The sequence below is a fragment of the Hakea prostrata genome, chromosome 9 (genome assembly GCF_041222555.1).
Source record: "Hakea prostrata isolate BN-2017 chromosome 9, UWA_Hpros_2, whole genome shotgun sequence".
Taxonomy (NCBI): Eukaryota; Viridiplantae; Streptophyta; class Magnoliopsida; order Proteales; family Proteaceae; genus Hakea; species Hakea prostrata.
The window spans coordinates 7,324,575-7,347,718 of NC_142608.1; the positions used below are offsets into that span (position 1 = coordinate 7,324,575).

The 23,144-nt window shown below is 39.7% G+C and overlaps 2 protein-coding genes across 2 annotated transcripts; one reads left to right on the top strand and one right to left on the bottom strand.

Moving 5' to 3' along the window:
- Nucleotides 1-1,521: 1,521 nt before the first annotated feature.
- OCT4 (organic cation/carnitine transporter4) lies at nt 1,522-5,797 on the top strand. Its single transcript, XM_089169663.1, has 2 exons — nt 1,522-2,178; nt 3,811-5,797. The coding sequence occupies exons 1-2, from the start codon at nt 1,758-1,760 to the stop codon at nt 4,971-4,973; spliced, it is 1,584 nt and encodes a 527-aa protein (XP_089025789.1). The 5' UTR covers nt 1,522-1,757; the 3' UTR covers nt 4,974-5,797.
- On the bottom strand, nt 5,740-22,889 carry LOC149004402 (histone-lysine N-methyltransferase ATXR3-like). Its single transcript, XM_089169662.1, has 20 exons — nt 22,660-22,889; nt 20,084-22,425; nt 19,865-19,921; nt 17,733-18,923; nt 16,619-16,995; nt 15,962-16,531; nt 15,753-15,853; nt 11,309-12,359; nt 11,090-11,161; nt 10,763-10,873; nt 10,524-10,624; nt 8,893-8,992; nt 8,708-8,803; nt 8,261-8,428; nt 8,050-8,175; nt 7,838-7,891; nt 7,448-7,695; nt 7,252-7,360; nt 6,851-7,156; nt 5,740-6,013 (listed from the first exon to the last, which is right to left on the bottom strand). Exons 2-20 carry the CDS (start codon nt 22,314-22,316, stop codon nt 5,837-5,839), a joined length of 7,248 nt encoding a protein of 2,415 aa, XP_089025788.1. The 5' UTR covers nt 22,317-22,425; nt 22,660-22,889; the 3' UTR covers nt 5,740-5,836.
- Between the last annotated feature and the right edge of the window lie 255 nt (nt 22,890-23,144).

Here is a 23,144-nt window from a genome sequence, read left to right on the forward strand (position 1 = left end):
TCTCGAGTCTTATCATCTTCAAAAGTCACCGTCATGACAAATGAAGAAAACGCTACTTAAAAGGAGTGGTTCCATTCTTATATGATCTTCTTCTCTTTTTCCCCCTTTATATCCTTCCGGATTCATCTTTTGCAGCTCCACCGTTGGAATCAAACTCTAAAGATGATGGGAATATCTACAAAAATCTTTCCTACTTATGTGGGAGATTTAAGAGAGTAGAGAGCAGAATTATCTTGATCTGTCACCATTTTCTATCTGATTTTTGCTTGTAATAAATTTGAAGGTCCTCATTCCATTCTGGTTATTAGTCTAATCGGTAGCCACCAATTTAAGGTTAACATACTATTCAATCTTATTGCTTGTCCACCCTAAGGTCTTCAGCTCATATGATACAAGGAACATGTGGCAATTGGTGAAAGATTCCACTTGGATGCATGGGTTCAAGGTTGACATCCCATATGGGTAGATGATCCAGATCCTGAAGAGAGGAGACAATTTCACATCACACAAAAGGAACAAGAGGAGACCTATTAATGTCCCTGTATGGAGAAGTGATTTGATTCAGATTGAATGAATTATAAGAGTTAGGGGTGACCTAAGATAACCTTAAGAGAAGTGATGAAAAAGGATATGCATAGCTTTAGCCTTGTATCTTACATGGCCTTTAAACAGAACTGACTGAAAGACAAAAATCCATGACTCTTAGGTGGGATCCTCATCCAATGTATCTTGTGAAACTGTCCCTCCCTTTGCCCCATTACAATAGGTGATGTAAATTCTACCCATATTGGTAGAAAGAATCTTAACTCCAAACACCCAATCTCGAGTAAACACAAACCAACTTTTGACATTAATATCGTTTTCTTGACAAACGAGAGCCGAAGAAAGCATCCAATGCTAATGACTAACATTATGAAATCAAAAGTTCAAATCCCTTGAGACTTAACACATATATTCTATTCTAAACATTAGTTTAGGCGTGCATAGATTGACCCAAACGCCTCCATTCAACTCAAAGAAGAAAGAAAACCCAAAAAGTAGCACCCACCAACACTAATAATTGTTGTGCCATGCTCATGGAACTTTATAGATATCCATCCATTGACAAGAGGAGAGGGATCTATTTCTGATACCCTTACCTTAAAGTCCAAATTGATGGCGAAATACCAAAATTTTAAGAGAAATTTTTAGTCCAATTAAACTCTTTAATAAGACAACAATACTCTTGACTGAAAAATCTTACTGTCAACTTGTTTTCGTCTTCCTCTACCATCTATGGCTACTCTTCTTTTTCCATTCTTGTGCCTTCATGAGTTTTATTTTTGGGCGAATATTTGTTTTTTCCTCCTTTACCATTAAAATTGATAGGCAAAAGAAGGGATATTGAAGATAGATGAATAAAAACTAATTGAGAATGACCATATTAATAATAGAGGATCTAACTGTAAATTGGAAAACTCAGAGGATGACACTGATAACTCATGAAGCCTTAGGAGGTATATGTATATATTGGGGTGGGGAGGTAATGAAAGATTAGATCTTGTTGAAGATAGATATGTGTAACGGAACAAATCCAAAGGTACATGAACGTCTCTATATTTCCTATTACCAAGGAAAAAAACTTCTCTATATTTCCTCTTTCTTCTCACACCATTTTTGAGGGAACCCAACCCAATTGCTTTCCATGCTTATAGGGAGGCTGATGACACCAGATATCTAAGCGTTCTCTGCCTCTCTTCATCAATCTCATATTGCAAATGCCGCCGGCGATGTCTGATTCCGGCAATAATGACCTCAAATCGGCTTTGCTACCCCAGTCTAAGGAGACAGCCGATGAGAAAATCGGTATCGATGATATGCTCCAGAGATACGTTGGGGAGTTTGGAAAATGGCAACTCAGGCACTTCATTCTCACAAGCTTAGCTTGGGCCTTGGAAGCTTTCCATACCATGGTCATGATTTTTGCAGATCGTGAACCAGTTTGGAGATGTGTTCCAGGTGAAGCAGGTTCGAGTTGTTATAACTCGACCCACAAAGATATGTGCGGATTGGAACCCTATTCTTGGGAATGGGTAGGTGGTTCTGGAGGTTCTGTAATCTCTGAATGGGGTTTGATATGCGAAAAGAAGTACTTGGTGGGTTTGGTTCAATCTACTTTCTTCGCTGGCTGTATGATTGGTTAGTATTTTCTTCTTCCTAGATTTCCTTCAATTTGTTCTTTGATCATCTTCGAAACTAGTTGCAAGATTGCCTGTTCTCTTAAATTCATTATATGAGTTAATTCTCTGAATTTTTTTATTTTTATTTTTTTTCTCCTCTTCAGCTCTTCTTATCTGCTTGTGTTCTTTTAAGCTCTTGACTTTAACCTGTTACAGTATATTCCAAGTATAAAACGATCTTTCGTGGATCTTCCCTCGGTTTCCTGGGTTTCCTGGATTTCCTGGGTTTTTGAAATGCAACTTGGTAATCCTATGTTTGGACCTACATGTTTCACAAACTTAATCTCGGATTAGCAGGAAACTAATCCCACTTGCATATTAAATTCAAGAAGACATCTCAATCGTGATGATAAGCATGGATGGAGTTTGTGGTGGGACCTTCAATCTCACTTTCTGGTAGAAGAAGAAGAAAAACCCAGAAATTAGAATGATGGAAGATGACTTGGGTGGCACTGGAAACGCCCAAAGACTTGGAAGTTAACAGAGCAAACACGCTTCTGAAGATTGATGGATTAGGTGGACAAGTTGGAACATGCGAAGATGATGAAAGCAAAAGAAAAGCTGAAAACGTGTGGTTGGTTGACTGATAAAGCAAGCTCTGATGAACTGTTAGTCATGTCGTTAGTTTGATTATTATTATTATATTAAGTGATGATTATAAATGGATCAACAGATTTTAATTTCGGTAGAAGGATAGACAGATGTTTAAGCTAACTGGGAACTAGAGCTTGAAGAAGATAAAATCCTCTGTTCTTAGTTTAGCCCGTTCTCTAAATTTGCCTCTTTAGAACAGAAAATACATCTGTGAACAGTAACTAATGATGAGAATTAAACATTAGGGAAGGCGATCTTGAGAAGGATCTGGGAATAAGTTAAACTGCTGCAATCTGATGCTTCAGATTGCTATAAGTAATTACAAAGGCAATCCAAAAAATACCTACTTTTCAGAATATAAAAATTACATTTTTTTTTTCGTCTTTCTTACAAAGAATCTCATATGGTCTTTGTTGACCTATAAAAACCAACGATAGAATCTTTAGAAAGTTAAACTAGCAAGTATTAGGCCGACAGTTTCTAATCCATGGCTTTATAAGGCCGATGCTTTTAATAGAATTGTGTTTCACACTCTCACCAGAATCAGAGGAGAATAGTGTTTCAAATAAATATGCAGATCTACTTATGGATGCTAATGTGTTGGAATTCAGGGTGGTAAGTCCTCAATTACAGTTTTATCACATCAGGGATAAGCTTTGATGCCTTATTTGTTGATGATTGTCAAATCTTAGACTTTAAAGACGAGGTTCTCTGGTGTCGTTGATCAATCTAAGAATCAAAGGGTCTTGCAATAAATAGTGAAAATCAATGAGAGAGATCTAATTTTTTTTAGGTGTCTAGACTCAACCATAATAGAAGAGATGTATCACCAGTTGTTCAGTTAGGATCAATATCCAGTTGGTTCCTGTAGGAACCTTAATTTTGGCACGAGCTCATGGGTCCTTCATTAATCCTATAAGCCACATAAGCTTGCTTGAAAGTAAGGATACAGAATTGGATAAAAAAATTGATATAGATGTTTCAATATTTCTTTCAGGTGCTGGAGTGTTTGGTCATCTTGCAGATTCATTTCTCGGAAGGAAAGGTGCTCTAACAATTGTTTGCATCATAAATGCTATTTGTGGGTGTTTGACAGCATTATCTCCAACCTACTGGGTCTATATTGTTCTTCGTTTCATGACTGGCCTCAGCACAGGTGGGGTGGGGCTTTGTGCTTTTATACTTGCCACTGAACCTGTTGGCCCCTCTAAGCGCGGTGCGGCAGGAATGTCAACATTCTACTTCTTCTCCACAGGCATTGCAATTCTTTCAGGCGTAGCTTATGTCTTTCAGTCATGGCGTGTTCTCTATGTTGCTTCCTCTGTTCCTTCTTTCCTCTTTCTAGTACTGGTCATCCCCTTTATTTCTGAATCCCCTCGGTGGTACCTTATTCGTGGAAAGATCAAGGAAGTCATGAGTGTCATGCGTAGCATTGCTCAATGCAATGGAAAACATCTTCCTGAGGGTGTGCAGATTGCTCTAGATGAGGATTTAAATGATAAAACAACTTCAAATGGTTTCAGTGACAAGGAATCAACAACTGTGGCTGTTACGGGTTCCCTTCTTGATGTCATTCGATCTCCTGTTACCCGGAAGCGCCTCTTTCTATCGTCTGCCATCAGCTTCTTGAGTGCTGTCGTATACTACGGATTGAGCCTGAACGTCGTCAATCTTAAAACCAATCTTTACTTGAGTGTGTTCCTTAATTCAGTTTCAGAGATGCCAGCATTCACATTAACAGCAATCCTGCTGGACAGGTTTGGAAGGAAGCCATTGACAATAGGGACAATGTGGTTTAGTGGATTGTTCTGCTTGGTGGGGAGCATGGTTGGGAACCATGGCGTGTGGAGGGTGGTGCGGATGGTTTGTGGAATTGGTGGTATCTTTGGAATGGCTGGAACATACAATTTGTTGTTTATTTATGTAGCAGAACTATTTCCAACAGTTGTTAGGAGTGCAGCGCTCGGGTGTGCAACTCAGGCTGGGCAACTCGGAGCAATATTAGCTCCATTAGTGGTGGTTTTAGGTGGGGGTTTGCCATTTGCAGTATTTGGAGGGAGTGCAATTGTTGGTGGTTTGCTTGCTTTCTTCCTGCCAGAGACTTTGAACCAGCCATTGTATGACACCATGGCCGGAGTAGAGGATGCAGCCATTGTATAGGCACTACCATGAAGCTAAGCTGTTTTCTTGCTATATAGGTTTCATGTTTCGTAAAGCCTTTTTGACAATGCTCTGCTCTTGTAAGATAGTTGATTACCTCATTAGTGCTATTCGACTTGATACCCCCAGATTTTGACAAAACAAGCTCAAAAATTGTTACAGCAGGATTGGAGATGTCTGTGACCTGATAAATGCTCTGTTTTCAAATGTACTTTTTCATTTGATCTACCCAACATACTCATACAACTTATCCGGAGGATTAACATGATTCAGCTTTGGCGAAACGATATGCTACCTGTAGTACATGAATACAATAAGCTTATCAGCCAAAGGTTTCTGATCTGCCGAACCAGTCTGCAACTGCTATACCCTTCTTCGTTTACATTTTCCAAAAAGAAAATTAATTATTTTAGCACCCTCTCCTTGTGACTTTTGACACTCAAGACTCTCAAGCTGTTAGTAATTCCGAGATGACATACCCAACAAAATAAAAAGGACAATACGACAGAACAAGAAATGCTTCACTCCATAGCCGAAATTTCTACTGCCATTCAAATGAATCAGCGATCCTTGAAAGTTAAGACGAGAAGTGGTAAAACGCACTACAGAATGTGAACATGGAATGAAACCTTTCTCTTTTCAGATTATTTATAAAAAGAAAGAACCAATGTTCTACTGCTGAACAATGAATAGAAATTACAAGAAGAGAATTGATCTGTACAAAGGAATCGAGGACGAAGAGAAGCACAAGGGAATCTCCTGTTTTGAAATGATTACCAGCTCCCAGGTTAAAAAGGGTAGCTGTGTGAAATAAAACAGAATAATCATTCCAAATCAAATAGTCCCAGGCACTCGCTCCATGTTCATTGGTCCCACATAGCATGGAATACGGAAGGTCTGCTTTTCAGCCAATGTACCATTTCCTTGTCCAATGGGGATTTCTTCAAAACAGCATCGAGCATCGGACTACCAAAAACTCGTGGGGCACCATCGAATGACCATATCCTGTCCTTGGGCCATGGTCTCTGGGGCTGTTTCTCCTGATACGAACACAAGAAATCTCATTAGCATCTTAAAACCAGACACAACCCACCTCTCTTCCCCTTGGAAGCTCAATAGAGCTGGCACTACCCAGCAACCCAACAGATACTGGAGCCAATGCATGGAAACAATCAGAAGGTTTGTGTCTATATAGCATACCAACCCAGAAAAGATAACCATCTAAAATATTACGCAAAATACAAGATGTGGCCAATTGAAAGGGCCCCTGATTTCTCCAGCTAGCTCAAAGTAGCTACATTATAAGCCACCTAACTAATAAATCTTTTACAAGTCTAGTAAGTTTACATAGCAGTCCCATGCCATTGACAGTCCTTGCTCCTACTGTCTAGACAACAGACTTTTTTTCTCATGTAGAGAAACATTGAAGATCAGTTCTCTCAAATGCAAAGCGTGCAAAAATACCAGCCAAATACGGACAGGCGTGATCTGGGGAGGAAAGGGATTAAACAAACAAATGGCATATGGACCATATGTGAATCATCAATAGTGGCACATAAAACTTAGATTGTCCCGTCATCCCATCTTTGACGAACTAATGGCAGCGTACATTTTTATACATAACAGACTTGTCCTAAACATTTTTAGATTGAACATGACATAACTATTTGGATTGTAAAATGAACCAGATGCATTGCTAGTGGCTAAGACATCATATAAAACTCAACCAAACTAGTCATTAAAAACTCAACAAATCACAGATATATCCACATTTCACATTATTCATCCTCCCAAGGCCCCATCACCCTACCCTCCCAGAAAAGGAAAAGTAAGTAAAAACTAAAAGGAGCTGAATGAAGCTTAGCATGTATTCTCACCATTCTTGCAAGCATAAATCTGAGGGTTCTCTGGCCATAAACACGTTGTCGCATTGATGGCTTCTGAGCCTTGGCATAGAAGGAAGCAATGTCGGGCAATAACAAACAACCCCTTCTTGCTCTCCCAAGCTGGCAGTCTGGATTAGCATAATTCTGAATATGCCAATAAATCAACTGTCCTAAACAATAATTCTCACCATATGTCTTCCGGTACTCCTGAAAACCTGATCCTAATTTATCAGTGTACTTAGGGCCCAAGTCAAGAGGGCTAATGTAAACAGGGGGAGATGTTAAAGTCTTGTATTCCTGCAAATAGAAAATTCTCCACGGTTAGAGGAAGAGAAAACTATAGCCTAGCACATCAAATTAATTTACGTGAATCCTGAAGAATTCCAACTCACACGAACTCTAAAAAAACATTTTGTATGGGCGTAAATATGGATCAAGTCAGCAGCAGCATCATGCCGGCACTTATACGTACAAGGCAGATTCCGGACCTCATCCCTCAACCTTATAATAGTGCAAAATGAAATTAGTCAGGATCTCAACTAGGGAAGGCTGCAGTGCAGCAGAAGCAGCAAGATTAATCACGCTTACCATAACAGAGACTTTTTCAGTTCAGTCTGGAGATCAGCAGAACCCCATGGGTCATGCAGATCAATCTTGGCCTTGAGATCATTTATTAAATTCCCTTCTACATGAGGAGCCATGCACTGAAGTAACTCTTGGACGAGTGATCCCTCCCCCTTCCAAAGAACATAAACTACTTCCTCAGGAGTTAGCTTCTCCAGCGGGGGTGGAGCTTTCTTTGGGTCACCAAATACACTTCTCATTACATACCTCACCTGAAACAATAATTTCAGGCAGAACAATCTTAAATTAATCCAGACAACAGATTAAAGCAATGAAACTACACCAGGGAAGTCCTCAGTTCATAATGCAATAACATGACCAGGAAGGCCAAATTGAGGGAAGAAAGCCAAGCACCTTGTCAAGAGTTACCGCCAAATTTTGAAGTCTTTGGTTGTAGACACCCTCTGCCTGTGGTACAAATAAATAAAATATTAGTAAGCTAGCTATAAACCTAATCCCATGCATGCGAGCCCATCATCACATCTGATGTGCATCTCACATGCACGCACGAGAGAGAGAGAGAGAGAGAGAGAGAGAGAGAGATTGTCAGAATTAAAAACAGTTACCTGGACCTCCGCCTCACTCTTCTCAGTTTCTAGGCAAATATCTAGAAAGAATTTCCTCTTCTCTTCTATATTATGGGTCAAAATCTCCTCAGGAAGTCTTGTCCTCTCAAAATTTATGAATCTCACCTTCAACCACATATGCAACTATTTCAGAAACCAAACGGAGAAATTTTATTCAGATACAGAGCAACAAAGACAGCAAAAGACCTACCAGACGAGCTGAATATGCAATCAGCCAATCAGGCAAACCATCAAGCAAACAAGCACCTAGACCAGCTCTTCCCAAGTCCATGTAATCGTCTTCAGATACAAAATTCAACTCACATGCTTCTAACATCAACTGATGGCGGTGTAGCATCCCATGAGACTCTTTCAGTATCTGACAGAAATAGCAAAACAGATGTTAACAGTGCAAATAAAGAATTAAAATTAAACATCAGCCAGAGAAAAGAAAAAATAGGTGACCAAAAACACATGATCCTGGTAGGTCCACCAATAGTCCCCTTCAATAGTATCAAATTTTTTTTTTTTTGGTTTAATCTTCCAAACCCTGAACAACTGAGGACACTTGATTGGTTCCTCTACCATGAATGTAAACAATGAGAAATCCCTCTCCTGTGAAAGTAAACAATGAAAAAGTTTCACTTGTAATGTGCACCTTTTGAAAAGCACCTTCACCAGTCAAATTCAAATAGCTTCCCCGGCAGACATGGCAGCCACATAGACAAACAGATGCTTCATACTCTTCCTTACTCTGAAGTTAAAAAAAAAAAAAAAAAAGTGAAATGAATTACTAAGTACTAATTTAAATACTTAAGACACAAAGAGATAGAAGATACACACCTCCGTTACAGAATTATAATCAAATGTGATCTCCTCACCATAACCAATTGGTCGCACGGAGTACACTCCAATTTGGTACCGACCATCTACTGCAGTAACTCTGTTCCCACAAAGAACCAAGGTACTTAATCGAGTGAAAAAGGAGTTGTACAAAGGAAAAACAACTTAAAAGCATAAGATTCAGAGAATCGGTATTCAAGTGACTGATGAATCCACAGAATATAAGATAAATACTAATAAATAATATGCAAAAAGTCAAAGCATTCAGTTACAGTTAACACTAAAATATTTAGGTCACTGTATATTTAGATGTACAACACACACAAAATAAACATTGGAAAGGCATCATTCAAGTAATAATACGAGCAATTTATTTTGCGCACCAGTCAAGAACCTAATTCAATGAACTGTGGCACAATATTCATTTTTAATGGATCTCCTATGTCTTTGGTCCACCTCTTACATGGCATAATTTTTCAACCTTGCATAGCAAGAGGAACTGTGATTTAGTATATATGGATCAGGAAGAAATTGGAAGCCATGAAGACTGCTTAGCAATCTTAATTTTATTATCCTCATGATTATTATTACTTATTAACTCTTTCTAGTTTCAGCCTAGAGTAGGACTCGTAAATTCCAGTCCTGTTTTCAGTCTTCTCACAACTCCCAGAACACAAGCTGCAACCAGGGTGTTTCCTAGTAAATTTTGCTTCTTCTGCCCTTCTTAATAGCCATTTATATCATTTTAAAGGTGTCTTACTATCTTCACATCAAACACGGATTCTTCTCAGTTCTTTTCCCCTTCTCTATCTATCTGGTTAATCGGCCAACCTTGTGAAAGGCCACCAATGCATCATGTGCGGACAAAAGTTGCTATATGTCAACAATGGCAGAAAAGACGAGACATTTGAACTTTTCAAGTACAGTTCATGTTTGAACTTTTCAAAGATTTTGTGCTAGAACCTTTTCAAATCTAAACTTTTCTGAGCATTGCATCTGATTCTTCTAATTCTGGTTGCTCAAATATTTATTGATTCTAAAATTATTCATTCATTGCAGCCTCTTTTTAATGCTTAAAGCCCTTGGAAGAGGTTGCCATTGTGTTTCATTATCCAATTTCGTGGTTGAAGTAAGAATATAAAGTAACACCATATCATGTAATCTGACCATCAAATTTGCATCACATTTAGCTGTCTCGCTTTATCTATCAGTAACCAACCAGGATGTTGGCCAAACCAGACAAGAGGTTATTGAATACTGCATTTTCTTTCGGTATGATTATGGCTGCTGTCCCACGATCCTGGATTTAGGAGGGTTTTCTCCATGGTTCCTTGCACATCTTTTACTGTTCTGCCGCTGAAGCACCAGTTACGTGATTCACTGGTGCCCCTGGTCATAACGAATTATCCTTATGTTAGATTAGGTATACCTCCTGGCTCCCTTTAAATACAGAAACTCTACAGTTCCAAGACTTCCAATGTTATTCCCTTCTCTAAGGTGGTAGAGCCACATTTGACAAAAATAACTCTTAACCACTCCTCAACTCTCACTGTAAGCAACAAATAATTCTGGGAAGCGTATTTCAGCTGAAAAGCATGGAAAAAGCAGAAATTAATACTAGTAAAACTTACTTTGCTTCACAATTAGGCCTGCATGAGTGACAAATACGACTTGCGTAGTTTGCCTTGTGCATCGCATCGACAACGACTAAATCATAACCATCACGGTCTCCCTGCCAAAGGAATCCATTAAATGTGTCATCAAAGAAGAAAAGAACATACATATGATCTGAAACCTAAGATTAAAAAAAAAAACGCATTTTCAGAATCAGCTCTAGAGGAAAACTCTAAGTAAAGGGGGAAAAAAGAACCTTTGGCCTCTCTAGATATATGTTGTAGAACTCTGGAGCTGGATCATTATTGTTTTTTTGCAGCATTCTGATGCCATCTTGCTTTTCAAACCATTTCCAAGCTGGATAAACCTAAAACACAACAGAAATTTCGGGGTTCAGAGATCTCCAACAAACATTTCAAATCCCAACTCAAAAAGATAATATGACGGAAGAATTAAAAAAAGGAGATGAGATACTGAAGATCAATATTGTGATTGCTTCAAAAATCAAGAATATGAAGAACAAAACAGAGAGAGGGGGCATCTAAAAAACAAATCAGTTAACTAGCAGCTATAGCATCTTTACCTCTCCCAGAAACTCCACAACAAAATCATCGTCACCAAAACCTTCTTGACTATTGCAAACTACTCCTAGCCCCTGGAACCACATCCAAACAGAGAAGTAGTACACCAGACAAAACCAGAATTAGTGAAAATCGAGCCAAATCAAATGGTGAGGTGAGGTAACAAAAACAAAAAGTGAAAACCAAGTTTAGCTCATGGAGGAGAGTTACCAGAGCTATACCTTTCTATATGCAACATAACTGTCTCCACGACGATCTTCCATGGACTTCAAGATGCATTGGCATATCTTCAAAATGCGTTTGTCCCCACCTTCCTGAGCAGTCTTGAGGATCTCTTCAACAACACGCTGCAAAGGATACTTCATGGGAGTGTTTCCAGTACCCGTAAACGACCTGACTTGCTTATTCAGAACTTGCAGAAGGACACCCTCAACAAACATATGCTTATCTAGAAGCGTCCAATCCAAATCGCCTGGCATGGAGTCGAGAAGCAGATTATGAGTGTAAGGATCAATACCATAGACTTCCTGTTCTAGGACCTCATTTCCAAGTTGTTTCCTAGGTTTGTAGTCCTTTACTTCAGGGATTTCCATATCTGACTCCTCAGTGGAATTCTTTTGTGCCTTGAGCTTCTCAGAATAGTCATCGGGTAGACAAACCCGCATCTTTCGTTGCACTTCCTCCTCATCTGCCACAATAACATACCGATCAATGACTTCATACTTCCTAGTTACAGGAGGGACGAGGCTTGCTTTCGTCATCCGAGCACCCCATTCACGGTCGTCAGCAATAGAATCGAAAGAGGCATCTGCCCCAAAGCATCTATCTCCAGTTAAATCACCAGTTCCTCCTTCAGATTGGAACCCTATGTCACTTTCTGTATCTGAGGAAGAACAGTTCCCATCACCACTAGAAATTTCAGAAGACTGATCGGGGTCATCAGAAGTGTCACTTCCTGAATCTATTTCTCTCTTATTCAATTTGGATAAGCGTCTTCTTATTTCCCGATCAGATGCACATTCTCCATTAATACCACCATTGACATATGATGAGCCATTACGCATGATTTTCTTCTCATTCACCATTTTATTTAGTTTCTTCCCATACTTGGAGGCCACAGAGCAAAACCCAGCAGCTGCATTGTCCTTAAATATCTTCATTATGTCATATCTTTCATGAGAGGACTTAGAATTCTCATCTAAACTTCTCGCAAGTCGAATGAATAGCATAATGATATGATTCATATCTCCAGCGTCACCACGATTTTTGGCTCTGCGTTGATGCAAAATATTAAACAAAGAAAAAGGCGAAACTGCAAAATAGTAGTAATAATCAAGCTACCAATACCTAACAGGATCAAGCCAGGATTATTAACAACTATTTTACGGGAGGCAACAAAATCACCTTTACCTGCTCACATTTCTAAAATTAGAGGAAATGACAAAAATATGCTGCTTTACATAGAGTGATACCGAAGGTCATTTTTTCTGTTACTTTTAGAGTGATACTGAGGCATATTTTTGTGTTACTTCTCATGCTATTCTTAATAATTATTCTCAAGGTGTTCACAATGTTTTTGTTGGATTAGATATCTGGATCTTCTATAACTTCTATTTTGGTGTTGCTTTCTATAGTTTCTATTTTGGTGTTGCAGTTTCTGTTTTCTGTAGTTTCCTTTTTCTTGTTTCCTGTTTTTTTGTGAACAGAATATTGGGCTGAATACTCTGTCTAGATCTCTTGCAATATTTGTTTTTATTTTAGTGGACAGAATATTCTGTCCTATTATATCGTAATTGCAGCCTATAAATAAAGTGGCCTGCGATTCTGGGAGATCTATTCAGAATTGCAGAATTGCAAGGAATTATCCTATCTCTGCTGGTTCATTCTTCTTCTTTCTTTGCTTCCTTCATTCTGATTCTGGGAGATCTATTCAGAATTGCAAGGATTTATCCTATCTCTGCAATTCTCATTCTAATTTAATTCTTAGACCCTGGTTTTTAACATGGTATCAGAGCATTAATCTGATTCTTGGGTAGCTATTTTTCACCTGCCGGTTTGAGAGTCATCTCCAAGGATAGTTCAATTCTACCTACAGAAACCACCCGGCACTGCTTTACATATGATTTAGATTCTTCTTTAAAAGATATATGAAGTGATCTAATTTTTGCTGCTGCTACGTTTGAAGAACCTAGAGAAGCTTAGCATTATCAGTTTCCTTCTTCTATCCAGATCCTGGTTCTGTTACAAAGAAAAATATGTTTGAACCAGCACCACTTTCAATCTACTCTTGTCTGGCTCTCTGGGCTGCGTTACTGGACTAGCGCTATGAGTAATCTACCAAACAGATTCATTGCGCATGTTAGCCGTTGATTCCTGAGTTTTTGCAGACCTATTGTACCTACCAGGAGAGAGGCCATCTGAACTTGAGATCTGTATTTCTCAGGTTTGCGTTGTCTTGGGAAAACTTCATAATTGATGTCCTAAAAATTCTTATAGTAATATTTCTATCTTGTACTACCTGCTGGTATGGGTGCTAGTTTGAGAATCTCCAAATCTACTCAAAAGGATCTTCAATCCATGTTTGGTGACTGGAATCAATTTCCGGCAATTCCATTCATAACAAAACTTGTGGCTGACCTGCTCTTTTTATAGCTTCCTTGGTCTATGGAGTCCTCTTCTTCTTCAAACTCTGCTTAGGACTATGTCATTACAGCTTTTTTTTTTTTTTTTTTTTTTTTGCCCTCAGTCTGGTTTTAATCTTATAGGAAGGAGAAAACTAAGAATTTTCCGTTGTTTAGTTTACACTGGTTAGGATTTTAGAGCCATGACTGTCAAGAGGTAGAAGACAGCCACGACTCAAGACCAATCCCCCTTCTTAGGTTTAGGTTAATTAGTTTCTTTTCTGATTGACATTATTACCCCTGTACTTTCTCTTATTCCACCTTTACATCTCTCTTTTTTTCAGGGCTGCATGTTACATCCTTTGACTTCTTTTTCAGTTTTATAATTATTTGGGATCCCATCTCTAATTATTACCCATACATCCCAAATTATATACATGTTGCCGTTGAAGCTTTTTTCCCTACCAAGTTCACCCTTCGGCTTTAATTTGTAGTTCCTTTTGAAATTTCTCCTAGTTACATTCATGCCATTCTCATTTCAATTTTGTGATATTTACATATTAGATATTCATTTTCCTATAGGCTGCGTTTGTTTGTTGGAATAAAGGTGGGGTGGGAAAATTCTTGAAAAAAACAAATTTTTGCTGCTTTTCCTTTAAATCCTAAAAGTGTACATTGTTAGGTTGCTTGGGGTGGGAAAGTTAGAGACAATTAAGGAAACTTGTCTGGTGAAGTGGCAACCCAATTTTCCCACCCCAAGCCTTTTCAAAACCCTACAAAATGTGTGGGACTTTGTGGAAAAGTAAAATGTGGGACCCACAATTAACACTTTTCCACAATTTCATTTCCTTCCCTTTCTTTCTCCCTCACCCCACTACACGTGGGGCCCACATGTTTTTTTTTCACCTCTTTTTCCCCACCCCACCTTTGCAAACAAATGCAACCATACTGGAAATTGGTTGTTGTGCTGGTTATTATTTTATCTAATCCACGAGTAATGCCACACGTGAGGGGGAGATTGGAGCCTTATTCTATATCTACCGAAGGTTTGTTGAAGAGTATTATTTATGAAGATTTTTATTCTCATAAGATGATATTATATACCTTTCACTTACCTAGTCCGCAGTAACCCACACTACATTTTACCTACCTGGTCTGCAGTACCTCATACTATCTTTAACCTACCTACTTGATACGCAGTAACCCATTCTACCTTTACCTACCTACTTGGTCTGCACTAACCCATATTATCTTTTACCTACCTACTTGGTCTGCGGTAACCTATATAGTTTTTTATCTACACATACTTCTACTTACTACTTGTCTTCTTATGAAAAGTTTATATTCAATTTGGGGCTGCATATTTTATCTTATTGATTGGAGATTTCTTCCTACTACTAGCATTATTTGGATAGTGCCTTTGATCATGTTATACTCATGGATATGGTTCTTCTTCAATATAACCTATTGTTCTCATTGTTTGATACTTTGATGGTTCATTCGACATGAAGATTGTTGCCTGGTGAAGTAATCTTGGTGTTTATCAGTGTTGGTTTGTACTCAAGATTAATGAAGTTTTTTAGTATATATTCTTGTTATTCCAAGATGGAGAACGGGAGATTTGTATGCTCCAACTTGAGAGGGAGCATCAAAAATTTGCAAGATAGATGGATACAGCTTTTGTTGGATTGGATATCTGGATTTCTACAATTTCTCTTTTGCCATTACCTTCTATAGTTTCTATTTTGGTGTTGCAGTTTCCTTTTTCTGCAGTTTCCAAGACTGAATATTCTCTCTTGATCTCTTGTAATATTTGTTTCTATTTTAGTGGACAAAATATTCTGTCCTAATATATTGCAATTGCAGCCTATAAATAAAGTGGCCTGCAATTCTGGGAGATCTATACAGAATTGCAAGGAGTTATCCTATCTCTGCTGATTCATTCTTCTTATTTTCCTTCTTCATTCTAGATTCTGGTTTAAATCTTAGACTCTGGTCTGACAGTTTTTTAATTAAAGAAGAAACAAATAGCAAGCAAGCTTACTTTATTGCATCTCGACACATTCGACTGATATCCTCCTTAACAGAGTGCGAGCCATGACCAATGTAATAACCATTCTTCATCTTATCTTCAATCTCAGCAACCTGATCAATTGAAATTGACAAGTAGTTAAGAATCAGAACAAAGGAAGTTCAAATGGATGGATAGCATTAGTATTTCTTCAAGGTCAAGTAACAAGCAAACGACCGTACCTTAGGTACAAAGAAATCAAAGGTGTTCTCCTTCATGATGTCCCTAAGACTGATAGCGAGGAATTCTTCCATTCTTTTGTACCCATTTTCAGATTTCTTTCGAAGTAGCCACCTTAATTGAGCATCCCTTGAAAGGAGAGATCTGGGCATTTTGACATCACGTAATTTTGTGCGTCTGTAAGAGCTTTGCCGGAATGATTGACTGACTGAGTCTCTCCTATTCACAGTGATATCATGATCTAAAGGATCTCGAGGCTTATTGCAATCATCCAAATGACTATTTGAGCCCTTCAAAGCTTTAGAAACTGAGAAACTTTTTTCTGTTATATGACTGAGGCTCCTTATCTTTAGATGTGACTCTTCAAAATTTGTAGTGTCATGGGAAACACGACTTTTTATCCAGTTCAAATTTGGAAATTTCTTTGTCAACTCACTGTATTGGCTGCAGCCCCTGATATCTATAGAAGATATACAAGGGAACAAATGGAGAATTTGTTCAAGGGCATTAGCACTAATATTGGTGCACCCAACAAGGATAATTGATGTTATCTTCTCTTTCTTATAACCATCCTGCAGGCAGATCAGGATGAGCACCAACTAAGAGAAAACTAAGAATTATCTCAATGACCAGTATCACCAAACAGGAAGAAAGCATACCATAATGGACCGGAACATGACGTCAGTGCACTTCGGGCCTGCAGATGAAAAGTTGATCTGTCTTGAGATATCCCTGTAAACCCTGACAACATCATTCCAGCGCTTACAAGTAGCTGCACAGAAAGCTAGGGATATCAGATCAGTTCTCAGAAAATGAAGAACTCGTGCCAGTATGTTGCCACTGAGCAGCCCCCAGGCCTCCCTCTCAATTTCAGCAAGTGCACCATTTCTTTCATCAAAAACATTATCCCCACATAATTCTTCAAAGGAGCAGTCATCTTCATGTTCTATAAGGAGATCCTCCGCTCCCTCATCTTCTCCATTTTCATTGACCACAATGCGAGCTCTTTTACCAGCACGGAGAGATGCTTCATCATCTGTAATTGAAAAGGCACCAAAGAATTACCAGTCAAAACAAATGAAGCATGGTGCTAAACTGTATAAAAATACAGATAATAACATAAGGCTCAGCCCTTGAAGAAAAAAAATTAACTCGAGCTTCTTACCCAAAAAAAAAAACAATAACTGGAGCCGAACAGCAAAGCTCCTGACCAAAATCAGGGATTTTTGCTCTTGTGATGATCAGAACACACAACCTTATAGGGGATTCCATGTAACATCCTCCATTCCATGACCCACCCACCCCGACCCCATCCTAACCCAATAACCAAAAAAAATCATTGTTCAGTTCAACTAATTAAATTCTAGGTGGGGCTATCACGTAAATGATCCTAGTCACTGGCATCTGAGCAAACAATACGACCCAGAAGAAGCAACTTCTCATCTTCATCAGGCTTGTTCATGTGATGATCACACCACACAACCTATAGGGGTTTCCACATAACATTCTCTATTTCATGACCCACCCAATCCCAATCCCAATCCCAACCCCAACCCCAACCCCCCCCGGGCGCTTCTCAAAACAGAATAAGGAAAAATGTCGTTGTTAAGTTTAGCAAATTAAATTCTAGCTGGGGCTACCAACTGAAAGATCATTGTCTCCAGCATCTGAGCGAACAATACGACCGAGCTCCTATTTAGGATTAGCATTTCTATTCACAAAATAAAATGAAATAGACAAATTTTGCATGACTGTTCAATGATTTCTTCCCACCTGATTTTTGGAACTTGTACATTGCATAATTTTGTGTGAAAGAACTTTTTGTGACAGCCGAGGTAAAAGGCTGTTTGTCTAATTCCTTCTTCGGTTGCTTAGCATTGATCCATGGTTCCAAGACCTCATTTATTGCTGCAGCAAATTCCCGACCCTTATAAGATTTCATGACCAACTCATGAAGTTTACCACGTGTATACCCAATAAATTGAGGGTGTAAATTATGAAAGGAACTGCAAGCTATATTGTGCCCATTCCGTGTTGCATCCTGCAACCTAGCTACAGAAGAGTCACAAACTGGTGCTCCATCAGAGGCTTCTGCAGTAGAGACAACCGGAACCCAGATGTTATCGTCCTTCCTGAAGACACTAGTGGACCTTGGGATAGTGCCTTTGTTAACCAAAGTTTGCAGCTTAGAAAAAGATAACGGACCATGTTCATGGCCTGCACCATCCAAGTAGTACCAATCACCCAAATGCAACTGCAATTCATCAACTGTGCAAACATGATCTTTTGGGGTGTCAATGGGTGTGATGCTTTTTGGCAAACCTTGTAAGTTCCGCTCATTATGTTTTCCAGATCGAGAAGTACCCTCTGCTGACAAGTTCTTGCCATCACTACTTCCAGCAGAAGATTGATGGGGTCTTGATGAGTGAAGCTCATTTCCCCTAATTCTCATGTGGGGTTCAGAAATGAAGGAGCCATGGTCTTTGACAACACAAGCATTTATCCTGACAACTGATAGCATGGTTCCCCTCACTCCCCTTGCATTAAGTGCCTTGATTTGGCCCGCTCTACTGATACCCTTGCAATCATTCATCTCTTCTGGCCAGGAAAAAGCCCAAGGAGGTAGATCAAGCCTTCGGCTCAGGGAGGGATAGTATAACTCATCTTTCCTGTGCCACCGAGGATCCTCGTGGCTGGATTTTGGCAACTGACATAATGCACTGCCATCATTAAGGACAAGTTTCTTCTTAGATGACCTATCCAGAGAAGCTTCATCATTCCTCTTCCAGTCACCACCCTTGCAGGACCATCGACTGGAAACCCAGTCACTATAGTTCATGCTGGCAACGGCATCAGTTGACCTCGTATCCGAAACTTCTTTTGACATGGCATCAAGAGATCTCTCAAAGTTCACATCTCTTCGCTGTGTGGAATACCAGGTGGAAGATTGGAACCTCGTGAAACCTGTAATGCAGATAACTCAGCATCATCAGATCAAGATAGCTGGAAAGGTGAGCCTGCATAGACTTTTCAAGCTAGATACTCCAAGTACAGTTCTTACTAATTTATTTATTTCTAGTAAAATAGTTGCCTATAAAATATTGCCAATTTTCACCCTTAAACTGATTAGTCTTTCCATCAACCTATATTCCTTAAGCATAACTGTAAACTTAAGAAAGAGATCTGAAAGCAAAACTTAGCAAACATAGGCAGATAAATTAGATTTAGATAAGGAAATATCCCCTCAACACTTTCACCTATAAGCTCACAGGACAGCACTTATGTTACCTTAACATGATACCATCACATATTACTTGCATTATACCTCTGAACCAAGGATTAGTAATAACTGTTCATAGAGATGATATTTTTATTTTATATGCAGGAAACTTGTGCTTTCTTCTATTCCATCAGCTTTCACATGATTTACAGTTTTACAGGGCTCTCCTTAACTATACCCTAATATAGTCAGAACCACCCAATAAATGGAGTTTCTTAGATAATTCAATTGAATATTAAAAAAAAACACACACACACACACAAAATGTAACAGTGAAAAGCCATAGCACCAAATCTTGTTTAATTTATGGACAAAGAGGTCTGTTAAACAAGACAAAATAACTAAAAACCCATGCCTGTTTCTCTCTTCATGCTTCCAACAACGAGAAGAACTAATGGAAGAGAAATGGAATTTTTTTATGTTCTGCACATAGCATAAACATGTTCCTCAGAGAGCACAAATTGCATGTGCAGAAACTACCAATATATAAAGTAATACTAAAGCTAATAGCATTTTTTTCAGTGTATGACATGGAATGTCTATTCAGAGAATGGTAAAGCAACCTCACTACAGAATGAGTCATGCAGCAAAGCAAATGAATTTTACAATGCAAATGAAGAATTACCTTCAGAGCTGCCCCAATTTTCCCAGTCCACACGCTCAAATGTCATCTGCAAAGCTTCTGCATCAACAAAGATGTCCAGAAAATGTCAAAATATTCAAACACCAAGTCTTGAATGAAGATGAGGAATGATAAGACAAGTTCTCCTGAAAACAAAATGTTAGAATCCAGACATAGAGAAAGATCATTGATATAAGAAATAGAGATCAACGGAGAACAAACCTCCAAGAGTCTCGAGCTCCATCCCAGAAGTAAGAGTATAACCACTTAGCAAGGCTCCAACCCTTTCATCAATGTAGAGATCCTCTAAAGGCTCCAAAGGTCCTGAAATGCTCTGCAGGTGGGAAAATGACTGCAGTGAAGAGGCAGGTGAAGAGGCAGGCAATTCCTCCCCCTGCTGATCAACAGATTGCCCAGCTGGAAGATCTGCCAACAGATTGCCAGGAGCCTCAGGAGGACTCACCAACTGAGTTATGGCATCCGAAACAACTGATGGGAAATTCACAGGCACCATTGGAGAAACAGCATTTTCAACAGTTACCCACCGGTCACTCTCTGAATGCTTTATCATATGATCCGACAGCATAAACCCTTCCTCCACAAGCCTCTTAAGGTCAAACAATTTAGAAGGGCCTCTTTCCATGCCGGAATGATCAAGATAAAACCATTTTCCTGCATCTGACATAGCTGGAACGTGAGGTGGTGTGTCACTGATATCCATGTCCTCTTCCATGGACAGCAACTCTTCAGAAGCTTCATTAACTTGAAAAGAAGGTTCTCTGGGATCCATGTTTACATTCTGCAAGTCTTCATCCTGGTGACACTGAACATTGATACTTTTATCATCAGAAGCACTACCATTGTTGCATAAAGTGCTGCTATAGTGGGGTTGAGAGTTCGATGAATGCTTGCGAGAATCCCTTTCAGCTGAATCCCTCTGGCTAAGCTTTTCTTCATTCACCTGGTTTGTATGCCGATGCCTTTCACTTCCTCCACCCTTACGACCAGATTCCTGGTAATCTGGGAGCCGCCCCCGTTCACACGGCAATCTTTCCTGGTAACTTGGAGTCCGGTCCCTGCAGTCATCCCTCCGGTCATAGTGCCGCGATCGATCACGTGGAGACCGCTCCACAGGACTTCGGTTTTTGTGATCATGGTAACGGCGACCATCATGTGGCGAACGCTCAGAGCGGCCTGGACTTCGGTCGCGATGGTCATTGTGGCGCCCCCGATCATGTGGGGACCTCTCAGAGCGGCCTGGACTTCGACCATGCCTGGCTTCCACCATCCTAGAAGACAAAGAAGAATCTAAATGCCTAGAAGAGAACCTGCTGGAGGATGGCATCCTTGATGATGAAGAAGAAGAATTTCTGTAAGCCTCCTGTAAACTTCGTGAATAGTGTTTCTCATGGCCAGCACGGTGACCATCATCAAATACCCTCCTGCTTTTACTACCCAGATAATCTTCTCCATGGTATTTGCGGCTGCTACTCTCTGATTCAGTACAATGACGTTTCAGCCATGTTCCAGATGATCGTTCTCTTCCGTGATTCTTGCCATCACTGTATTCATGTTTATATGAGCCCAATTCCTCATCTACAATTCTTGAACTAGTCTTCAACTCCCTGTCATGACCATGATCCCACCTGGAAGTGGAAGACCTCTTTCTACGCTCACTTCCACTCCTACTATACTCTCTTTTTTGAGATGCATCCTCTTCAGAGAACTTCACAGCAGGTGGTGTTCGGTCGCGCTCGTACTTCCATCCCTTATCCTTGGCATTGTCGTCTTTCTCCGGTTCCCATTTCCGACCTTTAGCGTAGTCTTCTTTCACCACTTCACTTTTCCTCCATTTGTCGGGGATAAACTCACCCTTCTCAAGTTCCCCTCTCCGACATCTCCACGAGTTGGCTTTTTCCAATTCCCCTCTTCTAGACTTTCCTGTTATGAACTCTCCCTTCTCAACTTCCCTCCGTGCTCTTCCTGTAAGAAGTTCCCCGTTTTCAACTTCTCCTTTCCGCCACTTCTCCGGAACAAACTCTCCCTTCTCCACTTCACCACCCTTTCTCCACTTATCAGGGACAAACTCACCATTTTCAATTTCTCTTCTTCGTGACTTCTCGGGAACAAATTCCCCGTTCTCGACTCGGCCTTTCACCCCCTGCAAAGAACCCAATTCTCCCTCCTCCACTTCTTCCTTGGGCAGCTTTTCGGATACAATCTCTCCCTTCTCAACTTCCCCTTTCCTCCCTCTCTCGGACTTCCGCCCTTTCTCTGAACTGAATTCTTCTTTCTCTACTTCCATCTTCTTCTCATGTTTTCGCTGAAGCTGTGATTCTGCATATTGGAGAGACTTGGAATTGAAACCACCATTGCCTCCGCAGAACGTATCAGAAACTGGAAATCTTTCGGTAACATGCTGCGAAGGCACGCAGGCGACTCCGCCATCGCCCATGGAATTCCAAGACTGCAGAAAAGAACCCTAATTCCCCCGGTCCCTGGGGCTGTCGATGCTCATATTGCGAATTCTTCTGCCCTACTACTCCAGCGAACGAACTTGAAACCTAATTTCAACCAAAACATAAAATGAAACAAATCAGTACAATAATTCCATCAATGCAATGTAGGGTTTCGGAAGAAAGGAAGAGAAGAATAAGCGAAGCCGGGGACGGCGAATCAAGAAATACAATGTTAAACCTAAAAATATTTACGGAATTCACTCCCCTCTCTCGCATGCTTCGAGTAAAACAGAAATAAAAGTGATGAAACCGAAAATTAATAGCAGCGGAAAAACTTACAAGGCAAAACTCGAAGAGCCCAAGCAACGGATCCGACAAAAGATTTCAGGAGCTTCGAAGGTGACGAGAATCGTGTGTAGGCTCGCTTGTGAGAGAATCGAGATACACCATGGAAGAGCTGAAGAAGCTCGTTCTCTTTGCTACCTCTTGCTCTCTCTGTATCTTTTCTCTTCTCTCTTCTCCGTTGTGTCGTTTCTCTATTACCCCTTTCTCCGGAACGAAAGCTTCCGTTGTTTGTTTCTCGTTAATCTTTTTTTCTCTTCCGTTTTCCTTTTATCCTTCTTTTGTCTGCTCTTTACCAGTTTTACCCCCAAAATAATTACGGTCTGAGTGTATGAATACACGGGAATACGTATATAACTAGGACTGTATATCCATATTATAATTCAACCAAAAAAATATATATATATTCATATTATAATTATTGATCTCATGTTTTACACGGACAGAGATCTCTGTTGGAAAATTAAAACCATCATCCAAGA

What these genes read in the sequence shown, in the direction of transcription:
- OCT4 (XM_089169663.1), top strand. Translation starts at nt 1,758, where the DNA reads ATGCCGCCGGCGATGTCTGATTCCGGCAATAATGACCTCAAATCGGCT. An exon ending in CTTCGCTGGCTGTATGATTG is followed by an intron (nt 2,179 to 3,810) that starts GTTAGTATTTTC and finishes TATTTCTTTCAG; the next exon opens with GTGCTGGAGTGTTTGGTCAT.
- LOC149004402 (XM_089169662.1), bottom strand. Translation starts at nt 22,316, where the DNA reads ATGGGCGATGGCGGAGTCGCCTGCGTGCCTTCGCAGCATGTTACCGAA. An exon ending in GGAGCTCGAGACTCTTGGAG is followed by an intron (nt 19,922 to 20,083) that starts GTTTGTTCTCCG and finishes TTGTTGATGCAG; the next exon opens with AAGCTTTGCAGATGACATTT. An exon ending in GATTTATGCTTGCAAGAATG is followed by an intron (nt 6,014 to 6,850) that starts GTGAGAATACAT and finishes TGTTCGTATCAG; the next exon opens with GAGAAACAGCCCCAGAGACC.